This window comes from Frieseomelitta varia, unplaced genomic scaffold, assembly GCF_011392965.1.
Source record: "Frieseomelitta varia isolate USP_RPSP 00005682 unplaced genomic scaffold, Fvar_1.2 scaffold_807, whole genome shotgun sequence".
NCBI classification, from domain to species: domain Eukaryota; kingdom Metazoa; phylum Arthropoda; class Insecta; order Hymenoptera; family Apidae; genus Frieseomelitta; species Frieseomelitta varia.
Window position 1 is genome coordinate 255,637 of NW_025110598.1, and position 22,834 is coordinate 278,470.

The 22,834-nt window shown below is 33.7% G+C and overlaps 1 protein-coding gene across 4 annotated transcripts in view; it reads right to left on the reverse strand.

Moving 5' to 3' along the window:
* The window catches only part of LOC122536182 (neurotrimin-like), a 278,662-nt gene that overhangs the window by 87,908 nt on the left and 167,920 nt on the right, over positions 1 to 22,834 (reverse strand). For all 4 annotated transcript variants that reach the window (XM_043668341.1, XM_043668340.1, XM_043668342.1 and 1 more), the window contains exon 2: positions 3,287 to 3,384. In XM_043668341.1, coding sequence (XP_043524276.1) covers positions 3,287 to 3,384 — 98 coding nt within the window. The remainder of the gene's footprint in view (positions 1 to 3,286; positions 3,385 to 22,834) is intronic.

The window sequence follows — 22,834 nt, forward strand, 5'->3', positions numbered from 1 at the left end:
CTAAAGAGTTCGTTCGGTACAACTGTCCAAATTGTTTTCAGACTGCAGTTGCGAACGGTCCCAGAGGGGACGTCAAGTAAAATTTTATCAAAATTCTCCCGCAGCGAGAACTGCCGTTTCAACTGGCGGATCATCTCTCTCATCTTTCAGCCGAAGTAAGATAAAACGTGTAACAAGCGGCGGGATTAAATCCCGATACTTTCCAAGATTAGAGCCGACTGCGAAACTTGATAAAACCGTGTGTAAAACTGTTGATTTGATTTGATTTGATTTCAATTTGCTCGACTCGCGGAAACGTTTAGAGACAACGGGAGAAAGTTCAGTAAAAACTTACGTTTAACGAATTAACGAGCCTCACGTGAATGTATCTCGAATATACGAACGATATACATTTTTATTCGTGTCTCGTAATTTTGCTTGTGTTCTCTCGCGCGCGATTAATATTCGATGCGCGAGGAACGAATAATCTACTTCTGCATGTTCGTATCTCGCTTGAAAATAACGTATTGAAGGAAGTAACGTTCGCAACATATCGTCTTCTCTCTGCTTTTCAATTTGCCGAATCGATCAACGTGCGCCTCCGTACGACTCCAATATCAAACGCAGTATCGTAATTGCAACTGATAAGCTGCACATAAAATAAACATAAATTTTTTCGATGAAATGAATCCGGTGCATGCCGCTTCATCGAAACTTTTTCGCACGAACCGGAGAGGATTGAAATCAAAGGAGTCCTGTAATTAGAAAAACTCGCCTCGTTTCGTGCATTAGAAGAACATTTGCGCCTGGCAAAATATGAAAATGTTTCGTTGGAAAATGTTTCGACCGAATAGATTACAGCTGCCAGTTTCCAAAGTTTCAATCGACTGTTACTAAATATTACGACTGAATCGAAATCAGAAAATCAAAACACGTAAACGCGCAGAGTTAAGGGAGATTTATCAAATATAACGAGCCACGTAACTTTTTACGAGCGCGTCGCATGCCTCACACTTCAAAGCTAAATTGACTCGCTACGTTTAATTAATCACTGTTTTCGCGATTGAATGAAGCGAACTGAAAGAAGTAGCTGTCAATGCGCAGACGAAATTGCCGACAAAACAGCTCTTTAATTATCCGGTTGCTTGGACCACCGACCCCCCCCCCCCCTCTTTGATACGTTATACGCATACGGGATCGAAGAATAATTAAAACATTCGCCGCTTTAAATTCCCCGATTTCGCCCACGTATACTGCAACGCGCGGCTGCAAGTAGATTTTTCGAGTAGAAATTTCGCGATATTGCCAATTTGTTTCGCGCAAACGGCTCTCCGTGGCGGCGGCAGCAGCAGCAATTCACGATTACTCGATCGCGAATTAACGAAATTCGCTTACGCTCCAATTTTTCACGCGCAATGTTCGTTGATTGGCCATGCGAGAACCCGCGGAGCGGCTTTTTGTTCTACAGACGCCGCTGCGCGAGTTAAAAAGTTATTAAATAGAATCGATCCTTACGAGAGCGGGCAGCAGCACGCCGCCGGGAAATTCAGGTCACCGATTCACCTTCGATTTCACAGGCTCACCGCCGCTGGTATCAGGTTGTCGAACCTCGTACAATAACTGGCCATCGAACGAACAATATCGAGTCGATGTTTCTTATTAACGCGGGGACATCGATCGAAATTTTGTTTGCCAACGAACTTCACTGAAAAATATACAGAATCATTGAAATTAAATCTGTTTCGAGTATTCATCGATTGATCGAATCCTTCTTTTTTTTATTTCGTCTCCTCTTTTCCATATCAATTCTATTAATTGTTTTTCAGCGAAATCTTCGTATTCTCAGTGACATATATAATTTCGGAGTAATTAATTCCTTATAATATAAATGTATAATCTAAAATTAAGATAATATACAAGATATAATATAATATCAAATTAATTTCTTATAATATAAATATATAATATATTTCTTATAATATAATATATTATTAATGAATTTATATTATAATAAGATAAGCAATAATTCGTCGTAATATTACAAATAATTCAATTTCTTCAAATTTCAAAAGATTACGGAACGATTACGGAATGATCTCTTGAAATTTTATTTCGTAGCTTCGAATGTGAATTAATTTAGGAGAATTGAAAATGAAATGTTACGTCAATTCAATATCAATTTGGTATTAAGTTCGTATCGATTTTCTTCGCCATTAGAAGCAAAAGACAATGTACATGTTACGTTTTTGATATATATATATATATATATATATATATATATATATATATATATATATGTACAGATTTGTAGAATTGCTGAAATTCTGTCGCAAAACGTTCAACATTTATTGATCGAGTTTGCCACATAAGGAATCTGGTTAGCCGAGATTAGAACTCTTCCTCGTAGAGTTCAAACACTTGGTCTGATTTATAACTCACAATCAAAAACTTAAGCAAAGATCTTTGGAGTCCAAACGCTAGACTGTGGAAGTCTAAATAATTATGGAATTCGTTACTGTCCTCTAACAATTTAAAAAAAATGTGTACATGTGACGTATTTCTTGAAAGAAAACACTGGATAATTTTTAGTAGGAAACCAACACAATTTTGCCTGTGGATTAAACATTTTGTAAAAACACATGTCTCAGAGTTAATCTGATCGAAATTTTTATTGTCAAGTTCGAATTTCGTTAATTGGTCAACCTCAGAATAGATGCATTGTTTTGGTGGAAATTCTTTTTATTATAATATAAGTTTATTATTAACGATACAAGATTATAGACCCACGCCATAAATTACTCTATATTATGTATGTGTAATATTACTATATATTTTATGCAACATATTATTGCAATATATACTATAATGTGTTAGTATTAGCACTAAAGTTCAAAAAGAATATCATCACTCATCGAAAGCACCTCGACTGAGTGGTTGTAAATCGATTAATTGTAAAAAGATTAATTTCAGGACCAAAATGCAAGTTTGTAGTACGAAGTGCGACGACAATGTTATATTTGCGAATTGTGATCACGTCGCTTCAAATGACAATCAAGTCACAAACAAGTCACGAACAAGATCCAACAAGAGATTCGATAAAGAGACAGGGCTAACTGTGAGTATTTGATCTTAATTTCCTTGGAATTTTTTGAAAAATGCAATGGACATGTTATATATGTACATGAGCCGCGGTTGTTCGATCAGAGCCGTGCAATGTAATTTTATCGGGAAGAAAAAGACACGCACATATACCGATACACGCACACACGCACGCGAGATTAAGAGACATCGTTAGCGAAGAGTTTACCTTGTAGGTAGAAAGATTCGCAACGACGCAAGCGAGTACAGCTTCTCTGCCCATTGGGATCGTCACGTTCGTTATTGGTACGGTAAAGCTCGGTCCCTCTGAAACACAAGGATATTGTCTTCTAAATAGCTCGGTCTACTTCATCACAAAAAAAAAAAAAAAAAAGGAACCAGTATAAGTATACTGCATGCATTTTAATGCCGGTTATTTTCTTATTTGCACTTACAATACATAATATTCTGTGAGCCGCGTTTAGATTTTTTTTTATAATCTGTATATATAACGTTAGGAAATATTCGTGAATACTTCTATTTCATTATAAATATTACTAATAGATATTTATATATTTTTATACGTCTTTTTCTATGGATGAAAATGTTTATACATATATTTTTTTATATGCAGGAATATTAATATGAAAGGAACAATTTATTTGTTTGTAACAAAAGTCGTTAGCAATTCCTGTTGCTCGACAACTTGCTCAATAATTTTTGCAATTTCGCAATGAAACGGAAGTTTGTGCAGGTACAGTACAGTCTCGATTATCGGAGTAACCATTATCCGAAAGTTCTATCATCAGAATGTTCTACTATTCGTACGGTACGTTTCGTACAATGTAGTTCATTGTAATTCCACGTATGTAGTCCGTGTAATGTAGTTTACATATGCAGTTCATGCAATACTTACCTCCTTCTATCGTAATCATCCGAGCTAATTATTAAGGTAAAATCCTTTTACAATATATATGTAGATGAAATTCAATACTGTTATTCCCAAATTTTATCTTTATCTTCCGATTATTGAGATTCTGCTGTAACATAAGATATGTAGCTTCATAAAAACAATATTTTCGTAATTTCGTATTTTACTTGCAACCCTTTATTAACTCTTTGACGAATTTGAACTCAATCTTCAAACTGAAGATTAACGAATATAAATTATATAAATTATCGTGTTATAATAACTAATGCTCACTGAAGACTGAAAAGAAAATCATAAGGTTAATTAATACATTTACTTAGATATTATCTCAATAAGATTTATTTATTGCTTCCTATCAGAAATCGGACAAGTGCGATTTCTAAACATTTTGCAAACAATTACATGTTCAATTATATATAAATATAAATATATATATATATATATACACACAAAAAGTGAAACGTATTTTCTGCTGAAATAAAGATTATCTAACGCGAGACTGTAATGTTTATTGCCATAGCTATCGAACAAAGATAACACGGGGGATGATACGTTCGGTGTTTTATGAGCTACTCGTAGATTGTTCGCCAACAAATCAAGAGTGCTTCATCACGAGAGCAATTTTTCTGATATTCGCTTGGTTTACTTTTTTTTTTCCCCTCCGCTGTACCTATTCTACTGACCCTTTTTATGATCGCATCTTATCTGTACCACACATCAGTAAACATCGTGTATTCGTACGCCCTGGTCTACGAATTTTTCGTTCAGCAAATTGGATCCTTTAGGAAACGAAATTTCCAAATGACTGTCGCGTGATTTCGCGAAATCAGCCACTTTATATGCAACAAACTGATGCAAATCCGGTGTTAAAATCGAGGCATTCTACCGTATTATAGTCAGTCGAATAAAAGTAATAGAAATACTTCACGATCGAAAAATCATCCATTTACTGGATAAAAGATGAAACTCGTTGAAATCAAGTTCCATCAACGATTCCACCAACCAACGACCGTTTACAATAATTATTCTCGTTTGTTCGCGCCATTTTTACACATCGAATGCGTTTGATCAAGTAAAAAAAAAAAAAAAAAAAAAGAAAAGGAGAGGGGAGTGGAAATGTATTTTTTTCTTTTATTCTCGCTTGTGTTATTTGCTCGGCTGCAAGGATTTTTAATTAAATTCTACGATCGCGGTTTTCAACTTCGATCCTCCACGTCCTGTCTGTTTAAACTCTCGTTCCAACGGGGCAAACGAGCAAAACGTTCGGACGCGCACGGTCGAAAATTCGGGATATTTATTAAGGTATTACCGAGGTTAATACGATCGGGAAAGATTCGACGAAAATTTCTGGAGGGGAGTTTTCACGGGACGTGTCCCGTCGAATGCAAACACGTGGCGCCTCACGTTCTCCAAGTAACTCACCCTGTATATTCTGCTGCATCGACATACTGCTGAGAATATACCGAGTATACGATGCATAGTTCGGTTTTGTATAACGTATCGTACGCGACGCAGCAGAACCGTATGCAACATAAGCATCCGAACTTTAGAATCTGTGTGTGTCTAACTGAATTTATTGTAATTCACGTGCGTTTTCTACGATTTTCTGATATGCGTTGTATTCGTGGATGTATCATTGTCGTGACTGCTATATCTCGGGATCGACAGCACAAACGGATGATTTTATCATGGAGGAAGTAAGTCGGAAAGAAGGAATAAAATTTTTCCGTGAAGATCAAGTTCGAAAATTTCGGTTGAGTCGATTTCGTTGAGTCGAATTTAGAGTTAACTCTAGACGTGACAGAAAAGAATAATTAATTGTAGGTTATTCTACATGTGAAAATGTAAAATAAAATTTTCTTGTAAAGTGCTTTCGTTTTCGAGAAAATCGAGTTTGGAAATGTGTCAAGCACACGTGTATAAAGGGAATTTTTGAAGAAAAATATTCGAAGTTTATTTTCTTGGAAATAAAGTTTTAAACGAAACACTTTCATTCTTCATTTTTCTACTTACTTTTGCACGTGAACTGACCTCTTGTTAATTATTCTTTTCTGTTTAATTCCATGTTTAGAACTGGCGAAATTTCAGTTCAATGTTCAAATCTTAAATCTTACGTGTAAATAAAACTACGAATTTCTCATGCATTTGTAGTTGAACTTCAAGGATACAAAAATACATAGAACACGTACAATGAATGTACATTAAATATTAAACGTAAAGATACAGAATTTGTTACGAATAATTAGAAAATGAAAGAAAGCAACTTAGGACCTTATCTTGGAACCTAACTTATTTTCGACTATCAATTCTCGCACGAACTTTTTAATTTTTATGAACATAAGTAAAAAATGGAACGTTCCAAAAAAAAAAAAAAAGAAAAAAGAAAACTAAATTTACGTTTACGCATTAACTGAATTGTAGAGTATAGGATTTGTATGTTTGTCACGAAAAAAAAATACATGACAATGAATATAAATTTATATTTTTAAGAGAAAACAAATAAGCTGATTATAAAATGACAAAATAATAATAAAATATAAAATTATAAAATTATAAAATAATAAAATTATAAAATTATAAAATTATAAAATTATAAAATAATAAAATTATAAAATTATAAAATAATAAAATTATAAAATAATAAAATTATAAAATTATAAAATAATAAAATAATAAAATTCTTAAAAAAAATCTCTTTAAATTGTTTGAGTATCTCATAAGTACGTGACGCACAGCATACAGTCACAGATACGTATCACACAGATAAATAAATTCTGCCGCACGTTCGAATTTTTCACAAAATGCGTGAAAAATCGGCGGATCGATTGCACGTTCGTGAGGAATTGTTACAGCGAGTTAATGAGTGGCCGGTGCTGAAAACGCTTTGAGAATTTGTTACGCTAAGCAGGCATGTACAAATTGCGCAAAGGTGACGGGGAGGCGAAGAGAGGCAATGTTGGCAAGGGGGTTGAAACCTGGTGTGCGCCAACAGATAAGCACTGATCCCAATTACACGTTGGGTAGACCGGTTTCCAGGCTGAACGGATCATGGATTATTGACTCCATCTTGATTACTCGGTCGCCGTCAATACAATTGAGAGATCGATACACCTTGAATTTCGCATACCTGACACACACGTGCACCGGCGCTTTTGCATTTATAATAAATCTACGCTTCTTCCGATCTTTGCAATTACACGATTAAATCGGATTGAAAAATTTGACAAGCAATGCGTTCATACGGTGTTTGCATTGATACACTTGACTGAACCGCTATCCCTACGACTGGAAATGTTTCTACTTCGTACAAATTAAATTTCCACTAAACTAAATCAGTCTTTCGTCAACTGTAACTATATTTAAACGTACGTTGTACGTTTCATCAATTTTTGATCGCTTAACGAGCTTGAATTTCATTCGAGAATTCAATATGGAAAAACACCAATCGACAAAGATGGCGTGTCATAAATTCCGACACTTTTTAAAGAAGATCTGTTTGTTATTTTACACCTGTGGAATTGCGTATTCTACTGAAAATTTCGATGTGACTCGTGTTGCCAGATTGACGTGATACAGTACAAACATTTAATCCATTGGGATCAACTGGATAGGATTACGAACGCGTAAGTTTTAATCTACAAATCCATATTTCATTTTCGGTCAGGTAAATTGGCCAGATGAACCAATCTCGGTAAAAGTTTACATTGCACTTGGAAAAAGATATTCAAACAAAATGTAGTTAAAGTTTAAAGTTTCGGGAAGATGTTTGAAAACTTTGAATAACTTTGAATCAAGGATTCAAACAACTTTCTATCGCATAATAATCTCTAGGATTGAATTACACCGATAAAATTATTTTCGTGATAGTACGGCTTCTTTATTTCCTCGAGTCGGGTCTACGTTGGTCCGTTTTGTCTCTGAAAACTAAAGTTCATCCGAGGAGTCGTCATTTTGGAACCGTGGATAACATCCAATTGGGATTATGACAAAGCAACTGGAAGCAATTTCGGTTGAAGATCTTCTGCGCTGTTTCCCGGCTACAAATACAAACCACGTCGACGATGTTTCGGTAATGTGTGGTTTTTTTAAAGTGTGGACTATTTTCAAATGGGCAATGCGAAATTTTACTATAGTTGAAGTACAGAATTGATCGCATTATTCTTTAAACACGTTATTTCTTTTCGGATGTATTGCTGTTGGTTATTCATTCGTTCGCGCATTTGATTGTTAATTACTTCAGCGTGATGAAATTTTTGAAGAGGCAAGGATATGACAGCTGAATATAAATTTCTGAATAAAATTTTTATAATTAATTTAGCAGTGTATGATATATAATGCATTATAAATATTTTTGACAAAGATTTTTCGATTTTCTGATTTTCCAACAAAAATATTGCATTATTATGTAATGCATTGAACGTTATATTTAAGTATATTAAATACTACTAAATATTTTATGTACGATTATTTTAAGTATATTATATTATATTAAATAATATATTACTTCTAGTATATACCTTAAATATTCGAAACATTAACATTTTAAGTATATTTCTTTTCGAAACGCTAATATTTTAAGTAGATTATTTTAAGTATATTAAACTATACTATATTAAATAATAAATTACTTCCAGTATACCTTAAATATTCGAAAATAAACTAATACAGTTATAAACTTAAATATTCGAAAATAAAATAATACAGTTATAAATTTAAATATTCGAAAATAAACTAATAGAGTTATAAACTTAAATATTCGAAAATAAACTAATACAGTTATAAACTTAAAATAAACTAATACAATTATAAACTTAAATATTAACTAATACAGTAGTAAATGTTAATTAATTAGCTCGGGAAATACTAATCAATCGCTTCATGTCGACGATAAAAGATCAAATTCTCTTCGGAATACGCGAAGTGGACAATCTGTCTGAGCAAAATATTTGTGCTGCACGCAATCAGCGTGCATTCTAATTGCCAATATCCGCTTAAAAATTAAATCGACCTAAGTTTAAGGAAAGAAAGGCGAGGCAGCGGCGGTGGACGATTCATCAATTACTTTTAAACCAATACAATTGCCATCCAATAGTTGGTGTAAATTCGAGGGAAATTGAATTAAGAAAGGACAGCGAATCGTCGATCAAATGCACACAGTTGCACGTACCAGCACAAAGGGTATGGAAGGGGGGAGGGGGAGGGGAGGGGAGGGGGAGGGGGAGGGAGCTGGCGAAGTTACCAGGAACTCGTATTACTTCTTTAGTCATTAATTACTAATGGATAAAGAACCAGTTGCAGTTGTATAAGAAAGTGGAGGCTTAATGTTGCTTCAACTGTGCGGGCCATTAGAGCCAATGTATTCATAGGCGAAGATTCTGGCGGAAGTTTCTTAATTTCGAGAGAGCCGAAATCATAAGAAGAGCAGGCTTTTGCCACAACCACAGTGTGACAAATGGAGATATTTCGAATATTAATTTTCGTAATAGTCGTAAACAGAATTGGAATCTGCCTGAAAATGGGCCACACGTAATATTTATCACTTGGACCGAAGTGTTTGTATTATACTTTAATCATTTTCGAAACAAACACAGAGCGTACACGGAGTGAACTAAATTGTAGTTTGAATTGATCACGATCAAAAGTGAAATTAGACAAGGTCTAGTTGCTGGATAAATAACATAAAAATTGTTTGTAGCACGATTACCAGAAAGAGACATTAAAACAGCGTACTTTAGTATTTATTCGAGAGGAAATATAGCCCTGTTGAAAAATAAATGACGAAATAAATATATTCTCCGTCGAAAGCCATTTCATATTAGATCTCTAAAGGAAAAAGGAGAAAATAACCCATTTTAATTGAAAAACGTGAGAGAATCAATTTTAATTTCGTGGAAGAAGTCTGTCAAAAATTAATCAAAAGAATATATATAGACATACATACATACATACACACGTGTTTCGAACGAATTTCGTGGTTTATTCGATCCGCCCTGTGTACATCGGTAGCGAAGAAATAAATAAGCAGCTGCGGTGGGAACAAGCCCCGTGGTGTACGTAATAAAATACTACGCACCGAAGATAATTTATAACGAGTGAAACCTGTTACACTGTCGATCTCTCGCGAGAATCTGCAGCTGAATGCAGAATGATTTTTCATTCTGTTTCTGGTTGATTCACATTGCCGGTGAAAAGAAGAGTGGATAATACCGACTATGGTCTGGGTATAGATTCATCAATATCCAGCTATTGAGAAGATATTGGTCATCCGTTATCGTGCCATTTTTCATCGCGTGCCAGTAGCTTGTACAAGATTTGACTACTGGCACTCGGCTGAACAAAAAAAAAAAAAAAAAAAAAAAAAAAAAAAAAAAAAAAAAGAAAAAACTGTACCTCGCATCTTACGAAGAATGGAAATTCTTACTTTCATTTTGACAGAATTTATACGTAAAGGAATTTCAATGTGGTAAATAGATTCGAATACAAACTGTCGCACTCTAACGTTTAATTTATACGATTACTTGCACCTGGAAACTAGGAGAATTGAAACTGGAACAACCCATCAATATGACGGACTTCAGATTTTCTTTCTCAAAAATTTGTTAAAAGCAACGAATATCTTCGTCAGAATTAACATTGGTTTCTGTTTAAACAGAAACGTAATTGCATAATCCATTTACTTTAATTACCATCAATATTACAATAATAATGAAAATTTGAAATTATGATACATAGAGTCAAGTAATGTACACATGTAAAATAAAAGAAAAAAGAAGAGACAAAAGAACAGACACTTAATTCAACTAATTGCATAATCCATTTACTTTAATTATCATCAGTATCACATAATAATAATGAAAACTTGAAATTATGATACATAGAGTCAACTAATATACACGTATAAAATAAAAGAAAAAAAGGAGAGACAAAAGAACAGACACTTGATTCAACTATTAATTTATTAACATAATTGCCAGCAAACTATTCATGATTAGTTATAAACTATTAAAATATTGCTTGCAGTCTTTTATCATGAAAGAATTTAATTAACGTACGAGAGAATAAAGAATTTACCGTAAAAAGAAGTTCTCATAAATATATAAGAAGTGTCATAAAGATACGCTATTCTCTTAAAAAAAGCTATTAAGATCTTAGCCAGGAGAGGAGAATGTTTTATCTCAGGCTTCGAGCATGGATCGATGCTTCTAGATCAATGCCCACTTTTCTTAAACTCCAAGTACACTCTATAACGTACGCCATGTGACGTTATTGGTTTTTGTCGAGGGAAACTCTCGTTTATCATCATTTTTCAATTATTTATGACATTCTGTTTAAAGTTCAAACTTTCACTCTTGTTGACACATACCACTCCTTTTATTTCGACTTTCTCCGCGGAAATTCCGTTTCATGTCAATTTTTATCTTGCTCCTCTGAAATAATCCTTCATTCATTAGAAATTTTAGAAACGTTCTTTCGCATTTTAACGTGCGAGACATCGTGTCAATTTTTGTTACATCGAGACTAGTTCGGTCTTTTGGAAATAATTGTCGGTTTATTAAAAATTTTAGAAATATCTTTTTTACATTCGAACGCGTGAAACATTTACATTCTATCGTGTCAATTTTTGTTACTTCGAGAGTTATTAGTTTGTTCTTTTTTGAAACAATCGTCCATTTATTACAAATTTTAGAAATATTTTTTTCACTTTCTAACGTGTGAAATATCGTCAATTTTTGTTACTTCGAAAGCTATTAATTTGCTCTATTAAAACAATCGTTCATTTATTACAAATTTTAGAAATATCTTTTTACATTGTAAAACGTGTGAAGCATCGTTTGCTCTTTCAAAATAATCGTCCATTTATTAGAAATTTTAGAAATGTACACTCGAAAGTGTGTTAGATATTATTTTGTACACAAATTTCGCGAGGTCATTCGATTTCAAATCGTTCTCTTTCGCGTTAGCATCCTTCCAGAGCTCATTGTTTCACCTTTGAACAAAAGTCGAACAACGTAGTTTCCTGGCGTAAACGGTTCCCTAGTCGATTAAAAGAAACAATGCGTAGGTTCGTTAAAAGTGTAGAAAAATCGATAGCCAAGTCCTTTTGAACGGTTTCAACTTAATTTACTTTTCCCCCAATCGAACGAACGGCCCGCGTTCATTTTGCCTTTGTGAAACTGTAATTGAACCATCCGCATAAACATCAGTACTCGATGAAAGTTCTCATAATTGTAAGACTATAAATATCGTGTAATTGTTGAATTATCGAAATGTAAGATTTTATCGAAACGTCGAACGCTATTGATAATATTATTTCTAATTTAGCGAAGAATTTATAATATAAAAGATTACGAATCCAGCGCTAAACAGTTAAAAATAGAAAGATAAAATTTATTACTATAAGGCTAGTATTAAACTGTCATTTTGTACGTTATAATCGTCAGTTTCAAATAGCACTTCGTTCCAATTTGATAAAGAATTCGTAAAGCAAAGGATTAAAAAGCTTAGTGGTGAAATATTACTGAGATAAAGTTGAAATTAACGTTTGAATACATATAGACGTGTGCACGTACCAATGAAGAATTGGAAAATATATTTGAAATGGAAAATATACGTGATATTCGAGTCGAGGAAATAAGGAATACTTCAAAGGGTTAAATAACAGTAAAAAAAAAAAGAAAAAAGAAAACTAATACATCCGAACGTATCAGAAGAAAATCCTTTTGAAAGGGCGAGCATAGAGTAGAGACTTTAGTATCGAATCTCAAAATAAGCTTATACTAAGAATTTCAACAGTATTAACACGGATAATGTACTTCTGTATATTATACCAGTTGTAACTATTAGATCATGGATTTCTGTACAGGATGCCTCATTTTAATCCACAATTATGTTCATACTCTGTTACTCGAAATCTATGTACATATTACAAATAGAATTTGCTCGAGAAGGCAGAAATTTAGTGTTAGTTTATTTCTAATGGAGACGTGAAAGTCAATTATTATTTCTGAAAAGGAATATCGCATAATTTCGATGCATCAATATTGTATATGTAAAGGTATTAGGTTCATGAGATATTTCAACTTTAATTTAAAAAAATATATCGTTATAAAAATCGAAGAAGGACAAGGATAATATATTTATCTTTCACGTGCAAATTTTGCAAAAAATTAAAATTAAAATATCTCATTGATTAATAGTTTTTCGACATATGTAGGTTAGGTTTGCTTTCTTACGGGAAAAAGACCAGTGGCGTGAAACAATTACGTGATTTCATTTAAGAAAACAGTATTGATCTCCATTTCTCCTATACGCGTCCACTTAGAAACAAACAAACAACACTAAATTATAGTCCACTTGAAACAGAATGAATTGTACTGGAAACCAAGGATCGAAATTAAGGTTCTTCTTGTTTTAAAAAGAAATCTGTTGGAGCTGATATATTTTTTCCACAAAAATATCTGTTTTATAGAAAGAAGTATTAGTAATAGTTTAACTGAAAATTTTTAATAAAACTAATTAATATTTAATTTTTTAAAATTTGCAATTTAATGTTTTATTATAAACTATAATTAAAATTATTAACAAAATTAAATATAATAAATAAAAATAAATAAATTTATTTTTTAATCATTTTCATTTAAACAAATATTATTTATATACATAAATTTTTTTAAAATAATTAAATATTTTATCTTAATATTTTATTTCATAATTAGGAACACTCTTGAATATAGTTCTCATATTTTTATTTCAGAGACTATAATAAATATAATAAAAGTTCCACGAAAACAAGTTATTTTAATTAAACAACGTTTAATTAAAAATCCATTTTCATATTCGAATACTATTCGTTGAATAGCATTCAATGTCAAATATCTGCTACGAATATCGAGGACTCTCCTAACAACTTATGAACAACAAGTTATCTGTTCCACATAAGTTTTATATTTTTTTCTACAAGTTTCATTCTGTCGGGCACTTACATTTTCAAGAACATTTATTTATCTGTTCTCGTCGGGACATCTTGCAACGTCAGAACATCTACCGAAAAAGTTCCATCCGGTGCCTCAAATGGAACCTATCGAGAAGTTGCCCGCAACTTTTTCGATCCCTGTTCGAAACGTTTTTCAAACAACGGAGCGGAGGATAATTGCATTTGCAGATCGGGACGAAGCACCCGGCATATTTCAGAGTCCGCGCGGCGACGTATAAATATTCTGTCTGAATAAGTCTTATTCCATCTCGTTGCACTTTTAGTCGCTAGCCACCGGGCCTGCACCAATACGTATTAACGTATCGATCGGTTCTCAATATGTGTGTACCTACAATGACCTCGTTTGAAATTCCCGAATCCGCCGAAGAAGTTCTTCTTCTTCGGCTGAAGTTTTTTCATCGCTGTTGATACTAAAAATCAATGTATGCCCACATGCATGCCGAAGTTCGTGCAAATGTCGCAGAAATAAAGAAACTGGATAAAGAGTTTCGACGAAGGTATATATAAACGATTCTGTTGTTTAAGACTTGTAAAAAGTATACAATTACAGATGATTCGACGTTTATTCAAAAGCAGTTCGATAACTCGCATGGAATTCAATTGGTCTCTTTACTTTCGAGTGTCGTTTATAGTCATTTATCGTTCGTAGATGATCCGAGGATCTTTTGTGTCTGTTTTATGTTTTTTCTTCAATGTGAAGTTTTATGTTTTTTTCTTCAATTGTTTCAAATTTAATAAATTATAATATTATTTAATAATACTGCCACATCTAGTGACAATAATTTAACTTTATACCACCTATATTCTAGTCAAATATATTGACATTTATTTATAATCGACGCTTTATTAATTGTTGACGCTTATCGTTAAACTGTATTAAAGATTAAAACTGTATTAACTCTTAAATAAAACAAAATTTTGTACAGTATCAAAAATTACTTATGGATACCTCTGATACTGTCGACTTTCTTTACAGACTCGACGTTAATTTTCTTAACATTTTGTTGTTAATATATATTGTTAACACATGGTAAATGCCAGCCAACGTTTATCAGGCGAGTACGCGAGTGCGCGGCCACGAGGAAATGATGTTTAGCTTCAACGGACGTGGCTGCGAGCAGACTTTCAATTCTGTCTCGTCTTTCTCCATTAGCTGACTCATTTCCAATGACTTTCAAAGCGAGGAGGAAGCTGGAATTGCAGCTGAAAAACTTTCAGAATGAAACGCATGTGGCGCACAGCAGCGGAACAGCTTTCACTAGCAGATTAATGAAATGAATCTTTTCACTTCAACAGTTCTGTTATTTCGTGTTTTCCTCTTTTTGTTTTTTTTTTCTTTTTTTCCTTTTTTTTCTGGACACTTTAGAGTTCGGTGGATACAAGATAGTAATTAACTCATTTTCTGAACGTGATTTTTCTTTGCTAACAGCGAGTGTCAACGTCTCTTGCGTATCTTGGTCATATTTATATTTTCTGACAATAATGTTTGGTACTCTCGTGAAATTGTTATCGAAACACAGTTACTTACATATCGCGGACCATAACGAGTGACCGAATCGTATACGATAATTTGTCGCTTTCTTTTTCTTTTGAACTCGTCGATACGATATCACAGAAATTATTACGAAGTAATAAACTTATCATTTGTTTATATTGGGTTATATTTGAACATGCTTAAAAGTGAGAAAATGTTGCAACACTTGGGACAAAAAGTTCTCGACACGTTCGTGACATGTCATGCCAACGCAAGAAAGTTAATATTCGGACGAAATTGTAAAAGTTAAAACTGTCACAATCTCGCGAAACGAAAACGATGATAAACCGATAATAAACCCGAGTTCGTTTCAAAGCTCGAAGCCGCTGCTTTCGAAATTCCATTCGCCACGAATTCCATTCCAAGATGTTCTTACATCACGTAACGGCTGGAAATGTAAAGACACTTTTCTTCTCGAAAAGTGCTAGAAATTGTCGTGCAGCACGTAGAAGCATTGAAACATTTTTTCCATAACTAAATTTACGACAGATTCGAGTGTTGAAGCCTCTCCCCTTTACAATCTCGCCCTGAAACTTGATGTACCGATATTTTTGTCCCGTTATTTTATTGAATATTTCGAACATGAAGCGGAAACGAGTGTGTTACGACTTCTTAAATTTTCGTCATTCGAAGTTCAATGAAAGGAGAACAGATTTTAGAACTCCGTTGTAAAGGGAAGATTTAGATCAAAATTCTTCAAATCTATCGTAGGTTCAGTCATGAAAGCAATTGTTCAACATTTTTACAAACAAACAAACGACAATTAATAATAATTTTGAGAGGTACCATCCAATTTGAAAGTACAGCACTCCAAGCTTTAAATGAAATAAACCAAGTTTTACCGATATTACGCGATTTCGTTTCACGGAATGTAAATATTCGAATATTAATATAGCGAACCACTGCGTGTTAAACTATTTCACGCTCACAAGCTACGAGGCGACGCAGACGAATAACGAACTCACGTATGTAATTCAGGAAAATATATCTGAGATGTCAGAAGCCACAGAAGTCTTAAAGCAAATACAGCCAACGTAATAACGTTCACACTCGTGCCATCCTACTGCGCGTAACATCCGTTTTGCAAGCAAAGAGGCAGCTATCACTGTCGACAGCATTGAAAGAGCGTAGCGTAACTGATAATGTCCGCATTATCGGCAAATTACAATATCCAGTAAAAATGTTCCATTTCTCGAAATTCTAATGATCTTATCTATTACGTCAATTCTCAATTGTTGTCAAACGCAGCAGCAGCAGCAGCGAGATTTTTAATCCTCCCCTCAGAGAAGAATAATATTTTCCGACGACTGAAAAGTTTGTACGCTCGCGGTGCAAAAATCACGCCGATTTCAAAAGCTTTCTCTCTATCGGCAGACACGACAAACTCTGGATCCTGTTACGAACAATTTAGTAAAATTATCATGTGATAATAATTTACTAACGAATAGTTGAATTTTTGTAATCAACAACCGACGATCGTACGCTACGCCGGACGAACTCTTTCGAAACTCTACGAGCTTGATTCCATTCCGTGAAGAATGGAGGTTCGTCACACTATTCAAACATTGGTCATCGATTGTCACGCAGTGTCCCATTCATCATCAACTGTCACTAACTGATACAAAAACCGTTTACTACAATGGCATTGAAGGAGCGAACTGCTCACTTTCGAACATCGGTGTTTTTCATTCGAGATAAACGTGCCGATGAATAAAATCAGGCTCATTTCTTTTCCGAAGAGTCTCGCTTCTTTTTTTTTTTTTTTTTACAATTCTCTTTTCACACGCTTCAAGTCACTTTGATAACGTCGTTTCATATTACGATTTTTTAATATATTTAATGTATAAATTTATATTTTTTAAATGTATTTCTATATAAAATTAATTTATGAATTTATATTTTTTGATAAATAAAGATATGTTTACATATTTAATATGTGAATTTATATTATTTAAATATACGATTTCCTGACATACTTAATGTAAAAATATTTCATTAAATTATTCATTCAAAGAATATCTCGATGGGCTGTTCGTCTAAAAATATCCTACAAACTATAAATTTAAATATATCTGTAAATCATATGATTATATTATTAAATATATCTTTGTTCTATAGACGAATAACTTTGCTGGCAATTACTTACTACTGTTATAAAACTGGCTTTTAAACGTGTAAGCAGTCGTGATAGAAAATTTATTTCTAAAGAAATATGTTTACCATTACTGGGAGGATCGAAGGGTTGAAACACACAAACAGGGTGCACAAGCGGAATAGAGTGTTGCAATCTGTAGTTAACGATGTATAGTTAACGATCCTATAGTAACGTAACTAACAATCGTATTTCAATGTTCCTCCTGGGAAAAACCGTCATTTGCATTTTATTTCTTTTCCAATGTTCCCCGATATTGCTGTCGTATACAAAAACATGTTTCCGGGACAGAGATAACAAGCAAACACTTTCAACGCGGACCGAAAAGTAAGCAAAATAGAGAAAAAACAAAAACCAAAAAAAAAAGAAAAAAACGATCGTACCCGTTAAATCATTCGAAACTGATGCTAGAATTTAATAACAAAAGCTGCTTTCAATGAGTCTCATTAGATATCTGGCAAATCGAACGTGGCACAGTTTTCTGTCCAAGTTCTCGACGAATCATTTGTCGAAAAACTCGAAGTCGAAATATTTAAATAACGGTGATGGAAAATATAATTCACTGGATATTGCAAGTTTTTATTTATATAGGAAATGTGTTTCAATACAGAACGAAATAAATTCCTACGCAGCTCTTTTTCTTTATTACTTTTCCTACAATTGTCTTTCGTATAAACGTTCGCGGTCCGTCAATGAGCTAACAACGTAAATTAATTTCACCGCCAGTGCGTAATAATTGCACTTGGATGAATTGAATACACATCGTCTGATAGATTGCCTGTTCTCGCGCGGCTTTAATTAATAAAAAGATAATTTGCGTTTTCGAAATTCAATTTAAAAGTAAATGGGATCTTTACTTCTCGTTATTAACCTTGAAAGGCAAAATCACGTACGTGGGTGAAAGAGAAAACTTGGTTCCGCCGGCAGCTGAACTTCAGCACTTTGGAAATAGTTACGTACACGGTAGTATGAACTAGTCTCATTATGGACAATGTTCAACAAGTCGAAATTTCTTGAAGTTAATCTAGCAGTTAAACAGATACGACTTTTGTCCCAGTTTCGTGGGCAAACTCTAATCATCGCCGAGAATTTCTAACGATAAGAAATCCAAATACGCGTGGAATACGCGAATTCTTTGAAATTATTGTTCTAACTTGTCGATTAGAATCGTAAGCGATGCTATTATATTTTAAAATAATTTCTCTTCTTTCTTTTTTTTATCAGCATACTTCTGTCGTTAGATCAAAAAAAAGGATGTATCCGTTTTCTATTCCGCCTCATTGAATTTTGAACGACGAAATATTAGAGTTTCTTGAATTTAATGAAATTAAATGAAATGGAGAAAAAGTATCGTTAGTTTTAATAAGTTTTAAAGAGAAAATTTCGATCTTTAAACCCGTGGATGAGTCGCGAAACAAATTTTTGTTAATCTTTTTATCGATGTTACGAATTTCGACAATTTTCGAAAAAAAAATTTACTTTGCCATTCGCATGTAGAATTCTCTTTGAAGAGAGAGTTTATTTTTTAAAACAAGACCAAGTGGATTGTTATACAATTGTTTCTTTACGATCTCTAAAATCGATTTAAATTATGGATAATTTTTTCATTGTCATTTTCATTGCACAGTCATGCTCTTCGCTGCATATGGAAATAATGTTCCACCATCTGATTAAAGTATTTTTTCACCGATACAGTGAATTTTCGCGAAAGGAAAAAAAAATAATAATGCAATAACGGGACTATGGAAATCTTTTTAAATTGGCGAAACATGATTTTCTCGATATTGTATGAAAACAGTTTAATAATTTTCAATACGATGCTACTCAACGTCGCTCAAATACATAGTAATGGACAAAAGGAAGTTCAAGAGATAAATGGTAAGAAAATACGCTACACTTTTAGAGAAAATAGCAACGACTAATTTGATAAAGTGTATAAAATTTAGTACATTATTAACACTCGTAATAACTTTGTTGTAAACTCTGTTTTGTTCACCGTTGTGTGTATAAATTTTAATTTATGATGCATTTAGTATCTGAAACGATAGAATTCAAATATTTTTATATTTCAGTGACAACTGATTCTACCTGAAAAAAATTCACCAGAAGATAAAGAGTATGATTTCTTTCATCAAAATCAAGTTTGACAATTTGTCAAATATATTTGAATTCTTCTACGGTAGACTGGACAGGAGTGATTAATCAGGATAGGTGATGATCCCACCTACGATAATACAATTTTTTCGTTCAAGATCTCTTACTTTGAAGAAAAACTAATATTCGAGTATATCCACATAAATAAAAATTGATTTAACTAGAACTGAATTTTCTCGAAAAATCGTATTATACACTTTATCATTATTTTTGCACGTGACATAACCTTCTATTCACTATTTTCTCCCAACGAGAAAATTAGCTAAATTCAAGTACATCTGATAAATCTTCAAGTAACTAGATTTTGCTCGAAAACGAACAGTTCTTTCTTTCGCTTCTTCATGTATTACAGAATCAGCCCTCGATTTTGCGCCGCAGTGCTTGGACACACCCTGTATACTACAGATTGCTACACTCGCCTCAATAACACCAAAGGAAGCTATCAAATTAACAGTTTAACGGTTTCGTCGTTACACAGAAGCTAAAACAATTCCAAAAAAGAGAGATAGAAAAAAAAAGATCTATTCTGTCCATTTTATCGCGAGCGTAAACCAAATGATTGTTCTCTATTCTTCTCATAAATCTATGACACTGGAACCTAATAGCGCGAGCAGCCTGCCTGCGCTGTTGTTATCGAAAAAACGAAAAAAAAAAGAAAAAAAAAAACGGGGGAAAAAAAGATGAACGAGGGAACAAGCGAACGTGGTTGCAGTTTTATGACATCGGCGTGAAGAAGGTCGTTATTTTTCGAAAGCAGAGACAATGAAAGCCGTGCTGATCCGTTCGAATCGGAAGGCGGCGGTGCCCGAAGGCTCTCTGGCCTTTCTCTGACTTGGCCAACTCAATAACGAACAGCGTATGTTATAAAACATACGGCTGTCAAACGGCCAGGGGAAAACACTTCGCGCCGAGTTGGTTATTGAAACCATGCGAATCCGTTCCGTTCGCCATTTTTCACGCTCGCTTTTTGAATTTGCCCGACATTCCGCGAAGCCGGCCAAAGCCGAAGGTGTGACTGACGAAACGAAGGACAGTTTCTGCGAAGGAAGAAAGCTCGATTACGCTAATAACTGTTGCTCGTTCAATTGCAGATTCGAAAGATGGACCGGGAACGATGAAGTCGGTGAATTTCAACATTTTATTTATTGGACAATTGGCGTTTCCTCTTCTTCTACGTAATTATTATAATTAGCAGACGATATTTTATACATTTTTGCACGTTACGCGTATCACGTGAATTTTCACGTCTTCGGAATTTTCTATAAATGCGTGAAAATCCGCAGTCCAATGATTAAGGATACTCTAAATTTTGTGGAGATATTTGCAAAAGTATTTTCAACGCTATCTTCATTCGATGCTATGTAGTTTCTGAAGCTTTGACCAGCAGATTAAAGTTAAGCTGACACTGGATTTCGGTTTTGTTTCAATCGATTAAACGATGACCAAAGATAAAATTAGAATTTATAATAACCAAATCTGAATATTGTTCTGGACCATGAATGCTCGGTGAATGAATCAAAAAAACAAGTGACTCGTAATTGAAAGAAATGACAAACAAACTATATTCACAAACTTTGATATTGTTCAAATATCCACTACTTTATTAAAAATAAGAATTTTACGCTATATAATACATGTTGTACGTAATACAAATTATATGTTACATAGAAAATATATGCATAATGTAAAATATGTAAAATACATGTACAATTGTATAACACGTTATGAGAACTACATGTTATACAAAAAATATAAAATATACGTCATATATGAAAGCAAGTTATAAAATAACAAGCGACAGAATCAACAAAGTCCGAATATTAAAAATCTGAATATCGTCAACCGTGTTGCATTTGTTTTCCACCATGTTTCTAAAAGTGACGAAGATTTTCTTACAATAACGGAGGAGAGGCCACTGTAGAAGGCAAAGGCAAGGCTCCTTTTTTCTAATTAGCAATACAAAACTATCAAAGCAAACGTTGTCATACTTATAAGAATTGCTGAACAGGGACAGATCCTGTTTCAATTAGACGCGCAGGACGCAAAGCGGTAAGCTACGAGATTGAATCCGACTTTTTACGTTTGAAAACGACGCGGCATAAAGTTTCAGCAGTTAAAAGTAACTTGAAGATTTAATGAAAGTCCCGTGAATCTCAGTTACATAATCAGTGCTCGGTATTCTTTTTTTCTTTTTCTTTTTCTCTCTCTCTCTCTCTCTCTCTCTCTCTCTCTTATTCAGCGAGCCAGTGGAAATTTCTGTAAGAAATTTGAATACGCGAGATGTTAATTTGTTTTAACAAATAATATTCCGTCTGGAAAAGATCCTTTTTTAATCACTTGGGAAAGTCGAAGTCGAAAGCATCTCGTCTGGAATATTAATTCCACGATAGGGGAGGAAATTTTCGTGAAAAAACCGAGACGCATAACACGTTGATTTATTTAACAAATAATTCCATTCGTTTCGGGGGGCAAAATCCCTTTAATTAATTCGGGGAAAATCGAAGTTGAACGCATCTCGTCTAGAATGTTACCTCGGCGGCAAAATTTCACGAGAAATTATAAATGCGTTCAAAAAAGAAAGTTCATTCCATTCGTCCGTAAGAAAGTTCTTTTAATTATTTGTATGACTAAGCTCGCCGGTTAAACACTATACTTGATATTTGATATTTCATCAAAAATACTCATTTAGTAGACGCGTGTTCTACGAATTTTCATTTCTTTTCTTTCATTTTCTTTTAATTTAACTTCTTCAGAAATGACGTTTTAAACGAGCGAATTTTTTTAACATTCGCCGTCATAAGTATCCTCTCCGCTCGTTCCCAGTCGGGTGTTAATTAAATTCACCAAACGCAATAAGTTTTTAAAATCATTTTGTTACTCTCGATTTTCGTCTCGAATTTCCGTGGCTTCGTTTCCACCACAAATTACGGAGGGGGGCTGTAATTTACGAGGAGGAATTTATAACCTTGCCTCCTGATGGACACATCGAAGCCTATAGAATATGAGACTAAT